This window comes from Cyprinodon variegatus, unplaced genomic scaffold, assembly GCF_000732505.1.
Source record: "Cyprinodon variegatus isolate N-32 unplaced genomic scaffold, C_variegatus-1.0 Scaffold1019, whole genome shotgun sequence".
Taxonomy (NCBI): domain Eukaryota; kingdom Metazoa; phylum Chordata; class Actinopteri; order Cyprinodontiformes; family Cyprinodontidae; genus Cyprinodon; species Cyprinodon variegatus.
The window spans coordinates 38,718-47,706 of NW_015151472.1; the positions used below are offsets into that span (position 1 = coordinate 38,718).

An 8,989-nucleotide genomic window follows, 5' to 3' on the forward strand; every position below is an offset into this window, starting at 1 on the left:
AAAAATTGCAAAGTGTAAACTTGGCTTAACTTATCCTGCTTTTTCTCATCATAGAAGCTTCATCTGGTCTGTTGTTGCTGTTAACCGTACTGGAGAGAAATATCAGCTGGACTGCAGCTATCAACACCTTTGTTTATAGATGTTGGAGCTCGGACTGTTTTTCAGTGTAGTCCTGTTTCTCTTACTATGGGCTCTCTTTTATCCTTTGCACTAGGAACAGTTCACTGCGACCGTGATGAAATAAGTGGCAAAAGATGGATGAACTTGATAGTATCATTCTGCAGTACATTTGTTTCTTGTCTGTGAAGAGGTAGGGGTTTTACTTTTACAAAGCTGCATACATACAAAAAAGAGAAAAGAGAACATAGTGAAATAAAAAAAACATTGCTTTTTGTTTTCAAAGTGAATTTTACTTTTTTTCACTTTACCACTTAGAAATTCAATAAATATTAACACTTAAAGCTCTCATTCATGTATATACAGGAACTATACAATAAACATAGTAAAGGTGTTAACTAGAGAGCAGGAGTCATGTAGCAGTATTTCCAGCTGCAGTCCGTAAACCTGTAGCGTGGGCTATCCTTTCCAATTCCAAACATTTCTAACTTGTAATTTACACTATGTACAAAATCTGAAAATGGAAGAAGTTACAAAAATATCATAACATGTTCTTTTTAGAGTTTTTTTTTTTTCTTTTTTGTTTTGTTAGTCTTTAAAGCATTAAGTCCCATGACGACAGACAGAGGCATGCTACAGTACATTGGGGTTGGCTTAAAAAAAGTCATGATTTTGCATCAGTTAGGAGTAAATCACCATTAAGTTAGGCTTGTAAAATATTAATAATTATAAAAAAGAGCACCAGGAGTGCAGACCATAAAATCTATAGTATGCCACCGGAAATTACAGCCATTATAATTATCCCATTGTTTTTAAATTGTCTCTTGGCTTAAATAAGGTGTTTTCATCATCTTATTGAAGCTCAAATTTCACCTCACATAAGCTTTATTGTGGCTAACATTTAGCTTTAGATGAGAGCACATGTGCTGTTTTATAATACAAATTGATAGGTATGACATTACACTGAAAAAAATAATGCAACCATTTTTGGCATTTACTTAATCATATTTAGTTACTGCAACAGACTTGTTACATGTCCTACCCTGCTAACATGAAACAATTGTGTTAAAGTAACTAAATATGATTAAGTAAATGCCAAAAATGGTTGCATTATTTTTTTCAGTGTAGTGTAAATTTTCAAAAAGACACTGTCTTCTAACCCTGTGTAAGATACTGTTATTTAGTGTCTTCAGAGCCTTGAAAATATTTGTTTTCTGTAGTGAGACAGAAAAATAGTTCTACTCTTTAGTTATCCAAGTAGAGATATTACTGGTTTGTGCAGAATTAGGAGAACAACGGCAACAACAAGCAACAAATATCTCCACATGTTTTATTCGCTGTTTTTTCATTTAAACATATGAGTACTGTAAGATTAGAAATACTTAAGGGAATGTATTACTTGTGTGCAAAAATCTTCTGTCAAACCTTCCGAATCCCATAAAGAATTATGTTTTTATTTTATGACTTCCATTGGTTCTTGCTGTGCTTACTCGTCCCTTTTCATGTCTATAACTAAAAGATGCAAACGAGGAAGTGACCAAACAGAATCTGACCTTTTCAGTTATTCTTCATCTGGCCATTTCTTATATCTGTTTTCTCAGTAATATGACCTGCGACTAATGATTACTATTAGCAGTATATATATATATATATATATATATACAGTGGGGCCAAAAACTAACTAGTCAGCCACTGACTGATTGTGCACGTTCCCCTACTTAGAATAAGGAGAGAGGTCTGTAATTTCATTGTAAGTACACTTCAACTATAACAGACAAAATGAGAAAAAAAAAATGATCAGAATTTATTTGTAAATTATGGTGGAAAATAAGTTTTTGGTCACCTAGAAAAACTCTGCAGAATCTGTTAGTTTAATCAACTGGTTTTCCTTAGATCCTTAGCTCATCCAGATCACTGTATGATCTGTTGAACTGTAAAGTACCTTGAGATGACATGTGTTGTGAATTGGCGATATATAATTAAACTGAACCGAATTGAATTCCCATTTTGTATTTTGTACTTTATGAAATTCAGTTTTCGATGGCAAAAATGTAATTTAGAAACTATATTGTTACAGGTCCAACTAGGTGATTTTGACCAGGGAGAATCTTATTTTAGTTATCTACAAATGGGACAACTGAGAGGAGAGTATTTTTAATAAATGTAAAAACATTCTACTTAGAAGACTTTATATAATCATATGCATCAACTCAAGAAGCAATCTTCTCCTTCATCATTTACCCTTCCTTTGCAGATCAAGTGCCGTTGCTCTGTCTTTCACATGCATTCTCCATTTATTACTTTCATTTCTGCATAAAACTAGTTCCAGTGGGGTGAAATAGGCACCTCCTGTTTTCTGTAGTCATGGTGACTCCTTGAATCAGGACTCCACTAATAATGACGTTTCATAATTGATACGCCAGTGTTCAACTCTGAGTGAACCTACTTAGAGTTGATTAAACTGCAGCTTTATGAAACTGAAAACTCAGGGTTTCCAAGCTAAGGCTAGATCAACTGACGCATGATGTCATACTAATCTGACCTCCAAGTAAATATTCAAATTCTATTAGGAAAATTGATAATTAAATTGCATCCCTAGCAAAGAGACTTTAATTAGTTAAAATCCATATTGGCTGCCAAGCAAAAAAGAAAGCTTTTCATGGTGCATCCTTAGGGGAATCAATTATTAGATTAAACTGAGCAGTAGAAAACCAGCCAAAAAACAATAAAGCACACTTTAAAGATTAATTGGCACATGATGAGATAATTATATTTCTCTTGGTGTAATCCTTATAATTCTCTTTTGAAAAAGGTTAATAATTATTCTGGTGGCACACTAATGAAAGTATGGTGGGCACATGCACCAACATTTTCACAATCCAAGTTCAATAGTAGTTCTAAAGCACTTGAAAAAAAGAGGCTTACACATCTGTGCACAGATTAAAACATGAATGTAGCTATGCAGTCATCACATTTTGAACACGCCCTGTAGTCTGATTAGTTTACAGCACCGCTGTTTTGACATTGTTTTTCTTCTGCTTCATATTTTATGACCAGAGGGCAGAGTGTGTGCAGAGGCTACACACGTTTTGCTCTGAGGTTTTGATGAGGTAACCACCACTGGGCTTGTTAGGGTTCACTGGCATGGAGAAAAACATGTTAAAAAACAAAGGGAGAGAAGAAGTGAGCTGATTCTTCAGATCAGTACACTTACACTCACAGCATTGCTCACTGTTCATGGCAGAGCCGATGGGGTTCTGTGATTCGAGTCCCTCTCTGATCCTAAATTGTCCTTTTTAGACCTAATGGCAACAGGGCCTAAAGTACTCTTAAGACTGTGCCTTTTCAAAACACCTCTACTTAAGTCTGGTGTGGGCTGTGGTGGCCCTGGAGGTAGATGAGTATCCGCATGGGAATCTCTCCTCTCTTCATTTGGAAAGGAGTCGCTGGTGGGGTGTGGGTACAGAGTAGCATCTGTTGGTGGAAGAACCTTAGCAGTGTCAGCCGTGTTTGGCACGGGGGTGGTGGAGAACAATCGTTGTCTCATGGCTTTAGTGGTTTGCGGCAGGCCCTGAGTGGTGGTTGCCAGCCACAATTTCTTGGCTGAGGCAGAATGAGACCGTGTGGAAGTCTCTGGCCCAGTCTTGGACCTGGAGTCAGGAACGTGTGTTGCGAAGCTTTCCTTTTTGTTGCATGACTCACAACAAAGCTTATAGTATCCAGGGATGGAACAGTAACGGGCCAAAACTTCCATTTGACAGAAAATTGATTTATCCCCCAAACATGGCTCATCTAGTAACAGAAAAAAAAACAAAAAAAAACATTACAAAGCAAAACTTTTTATGTAAGAGATGCACAATAATTCAGCTGGTGACAGGATACTGTATTCAGCGAGAGTTCAAGTTAAAAGTTCCATCCTTCCTGAATTACAAATAAACACTGGTTTACTCTAACAGAACACACGGATGTATAGTGTCACTGAGAAAACAGGACTCAAACGCTGCTATTTTCTAAATCAGTGATGATAACAGACACTTAAACAAGAATAAGACTTTACACTGAATGCATTACAGCTAAGTTGATCCATTTCTACTTTTGTGATTTGAACTTGTTCATTGTCCTTAAGTATGTTTTAATTGGAAATAGCTGCTCTTTTGTGCGACCCTATTTCAGGTGTATGCTAAAGGATGCTAAAGGATGCTAAAGCTCAGTTCAAAAAGTGAGCTCTATAAGAAGTTTTAAATCACTCAGTGTTAATTATGTAGAGGATACAGAACCCTTTACCAAACCTATTTTTCTTATAGAAAGTACAATTGATTTAAATTTGCAACATTTTCTGTTTGAATCTAACCTATTAGAGATTAATGCACTGTAAAGACATGAATGTATCATTACTTCTCTGTACAACCACAGGTGCTACAGCACCATCAGCCCTTCCCATGTTCTCCTGCACTAAAATTTTCTCTCAATTGATCAGAGAACTGAAAATTAAAAAAACAAACAAAACTTGACCTTTTTTTCCAGGAGTTACACCCTGCTGGCAACCCCTACAAATCAGTTGGCCAGTACAGGAAGATGCAGATGGAAACATTTGCTTCAGATTTTTCTGGATGGAAATCTTAAAATTAGAAATGGAACTGTGTGATTGTGCCCATGCTCTGTAGTGCCACTCTACACCCTCACCTTTCCAGCCAAAGTGCATATGATAGTATGCTCCTCAATCTGGCTGATTTTGATTATGAAGAGACAGCCATGTTTATGCTTTTTTCAGTTCTGCTTTCTGCACTGTCCTAAGAAGTGCCAGCCTGGCAGTATGCCAGCCTGGCAGTATGCCCCAATCCCTCTCCCATCCATGCTACAGGGACATCAATGTTCTATGTTACCATTTAACTCTCCAACCTTGCCCTTATGTTAAATTTTCCTTTTCTTTTCCTATTCCTTTTCCCCTCCATTGTCACAACTAGTTGTTCTCTCATATGTAAAATTTATCTTTAAATCAGCCAATCCATTGGCTGAACACGCTGAGGACACTGTTCCTCATCTCCTAGGCATTCACCATTCCCAGACCTTTCTCCATTGTCAATCCAGTTGCCCTATTGGCCGAGCCCAATACCTTTACCACTTTGGGTACAATTCATTACTCCTTATCTGACCCTTCTGCTTTACTTCAGCACCTGAGGCCATCACCGCTGCCATTTCCTCTGGGTGTTTGAACACGCATGTCAAGTTCACATTAAGTGTGTTGTTTAAAGACCATTGGCTGCAGTTTCTTTACCTTTATAATGGACAGTAAGCATGGCATTAGTGGTGACATTAAGCATGCTAATCTTAAAACTTTATCAGCCTTTCATGCTCCTGACCAGTTAAAACAACTAAAGATCAGACAAACTTTAAAACTTTTAGCTGTATAATCAGTGACTGATTCGTACAGTATCAGAGTGGGTGCGTGTCCTTTCCAGAAAGTGCTTCATGGAGAATTATTCTTTGGAAACATTTTCTGCATGTTAAGTGGGTTAGCTTAGTAAAACTAGCTTCAGCTGTTATCTCTAGTGGTTAGCTGGTAGGTTTTCAAGGTTAACTTTAACTGTTGTGAGCTAACAGCAGCAGATGCCACTGTGAGTCACAGGATGCAGCAGTTCCACTCCATAGCTAGTTTTAACTAAAATTAGAAGTACCAAATAAGTTAATAAATTCAGCTTGTTCAGACATTAATTTCCGAGACTCATTATAGTCTGACTCAACTCTGAACAGCATGGTGACTCATTCATTTTCTGTTCCCCCAATTGAACCATCCTTACATCCTCCTCCACACCAGTGTTTCACCCTGCCTACGGTGAAAAACTCTTTGAGACAGCTGGGTCCGTTTGATTTCCCTCACCTTTCCCTCCAAAGCTCACAGGCAGTTGCTTGGGGCTACGCAATCACAAAATTATCATATAATCATGTCCTGGCTCTAAAAACCTTACTATCAGCCAGTTTTTACCCAAGGGGACACCATCTGTTCCATACCAAACAAAGAATCAAATTGGCTACTTATCCCTTATTGGCACTTGCATATCAAATAGTGCTATTCCCTTTCCACACTTACCACAACCCTCTGCCACTAAACCCTCTGCTGTCCTGGTGTCTATTTAAATTAATGTTCTTTAGGTATTGAGTTCTTAATATGTTAAACCTGGCTACTTCTTGCTTCATGTAATTGTCTGTCAGTCATCAAAGCTCTATCTGTACTAAACTAAATCTCAGCCAGCTGCATCTGCATATCTAAAGGGAGCAAACCCTGAGCTAAGCTAGTTACGCTACCACTCTGTGGTAGCAGTGGAAATCGAAAAGACGGGCGTACACTGTGCAATTTTTTTGCCCTTTTTGGGGAGACTTTCCAGTCGTGCGAGAATTTTCCGATCGGGCCGACTTTCAGCCTGATCGTGCGTCACGCGTCGTCTAGGATACAGGGGGTAACGAGAGGCAATCAGCTTCTCACGACCACCTCCCGATCAGGAATCATGAGGTCATCGTGCGCAAATTGCTCAGTGGGCATGCGTAAACAAGCATTCTTCTTTTACTTCTTCCTCTCAGAAGTAAACACAGAAGCATGGCCGGGAGTGTGACTGAAATGGAGTTGTTTCTGCAAAATTGACAGATTGTAGTAGTCACGTTTGCTCAGCCATGTCTTTGTCCAAATACTTCGTCGCCTTTGCTTTTTAGGGCTTTCATCACAAAATTGCACAAATTGCCAAGGCAGCATGTTTCACTCTAGTGAGCTTCATATACCTTTTCTACTCATTTGGCTTACAGATAGACGAGTCAGAGTAGCTCCATCTCACTGCGTAGCTGAGTCCGACGTGGTTTTTAGACGTACTATGTGAGCAGGTAGATCGCATCAAAGTACGTGCTTCACATACATCTTGAGCTGTGAACTCACTGTATGACGAAATTGCAGGGTTTCGTCGTACAGTGTGAGCTGTAGCTGCGCGCAATGATTGAAAAAAAATCGCACAGTGTATGCCCGACTTAAGAGAAAGCTGTCAAAGGCTAGGGCCTCAGGAATTTCCTGCTGTCTGCATTCACCTGTAGCGACTGTAAGCTAATATACTTTAAATTGTACATGACGTATGTGGTAAAAACTGTGAGAGCTAGAATACAAATTGCAATCTTTCATCATTGTCAGATGTTTTGACATTTTGGGTTAATGTAGCTATACATGTTAAACTGTTTTCCACAATTTAAAGAAAAATATTTGGAGCAATGGAGTAATGATTAAACAGCAAACTTTAACTTTTCCTTTCAGAAACAAGAAATACAAATCCTCCTTAGACTGGCTTTTCATGTAAACCTAATTGTTTAGAATGTTACCCTTTGTGTACATTTTTAATTGCAAGATTTATATTTTTTATCTTGGGATGGTAGAAATCCTATATTCTCTAATTGAGAAGTTTTCAGCAGGGAAAATACACATCTCTCACACACATTGCCTCTGCTCCCAATCGGAATAATTATTGATTGCTAAAATGATTGCCTGAACACACCTATTAAATGCTATACTTGCCAATTCTTGCAGAGAAATGTTACGTTTAATCAGCTAGGTAGAGCTTTAGAAACGATGAAGGATTTTTTTTTTTAAAACTGCATCTTGATATATATGCAGGCTTATAAAAGTGATTGTATTTTTGGAAAAGACTTCAAATCAACTTACTAGAAGATCGTGGAGAAACATCGTGGATTGCAGCTTCATCCTTTATTGTAGAATTATCTGTAGTTTTAAAAATAAGACAGTAGATATAAGACCAGGACAAAAAAAACAAAGTGAAACCAAAATAAATGATAAACTGTTGAACATGCCAAAAATGTAATAAATAAATTCCTTTGCAATTTTTAGGAAAACCAGAAGAGATGTGTTCTGTGAAAAACCTGAGGCCAGGCAATAAAACGTAAACTGCAGTTGGTCATCACTGGAGAAAATCTGTGTTGAAGAACCTAAAATGTCTTGTTAGAAGTTGCACCTGCAAAGTGTATTGCAAATTTAGGAGTGTTTGGAGCTCCTGGAGTGAGTCATCACACAAATAGAAAATCATAAAAAACAAACCACTCCCGCTATAACAGGAGCCTCTCAAGGGAAGGACAGAAGGTTTCCAGAAAATAAGAGTGCTGATTGAATTTCCAGAATTTAGCTGGGCAAACTAAAACTCCAGCACTAAACGTTTTTTTTTTACTTTGCTTACTTTCATACACCTCCACTGCCTTTTTCACCTTAGACACACGAAGTGGCCATGAGAAAAAAAGGAAAAGTTGAATGTTTCAGAAATGGCCTGATGAGTTTTTTGTAACCTGTAGCTACAGCCAAGGCATTTAAAGGTATAGTGGAGGATTTTCTTTTCCGGGTGGATCACCAAAATAAGTGGTCCTCCAAAATGTCAATCATTCTGGTGATATGTTTACTGTACATTAGGTGGTCCTACATGTTCGTCCGCTGCTAGCTGTCTAGCTTTAATGTGGTGAGCTTCGGTTTCAATCAGTGATTAAAGCTCACCTTTCTCACCACGGTTCTTTGAAAATGGCTGAGGATCGTAGGAGAAAAAGCGTCTATGAAGTGTATGAGAAGAAGAGAAAGACCTTAGAAAGAAACAAGACTAGAGTGTTTTTGGGAGATTCTTTCACGCGGTGGCGTACACTGAAAGCACTGGTCTGACTTCCCACTGATGCATTGGTTGTGAAGTTTCTACTCGACAGGTAAAGTCTGGCATGCTATTCGGAGAAATGCATTTCATATCACTGCTAGTAAAAGTTATCTACCTCTACATTGTTTCCAGGGAGATAAAATATTAGGTCAATTAATTAATACATTAACCCTTCTACTATGTTTACAATATATATA

The 8,989-nt window shown here is 38.0% G+C and overlaps 1 protein-coding gene across 2 annotated transcripts in view; it reads right to left on the reverse strand.

Annotated features, from left to right (window-relative positions):
• Positions 1-2,010: 2,010 nt before the first annotated feature.
• Positions 2,011-8,989, reverse strand: part of LOC107100848 (A disintegrin and metalloproteinase with thrombospondin motifs 14-like) — a 76,703-nt gene continuing 69,724 nt past the window's right edge. For both annotated transcript variants that reach the window (XM_015399508.1, XM_015399507.1), the window contains exons 21-22: positions 7,811-7,867; positions 2,011-3,909 (exon numbers count right to left, since the gene is read on the reverse strand). In XM_015399508.1, the coding sequence (XP_015254994.1) occupies positions 3,353-3,909; positions 7,811-7,867 (614 nt within the window). In that variant the 3' untranslated portion in view covers positions 2,011-3,352. The remainder of the gene's footprint in view (positions 3,910-7,810; positions 7,868-8,989) is intronic.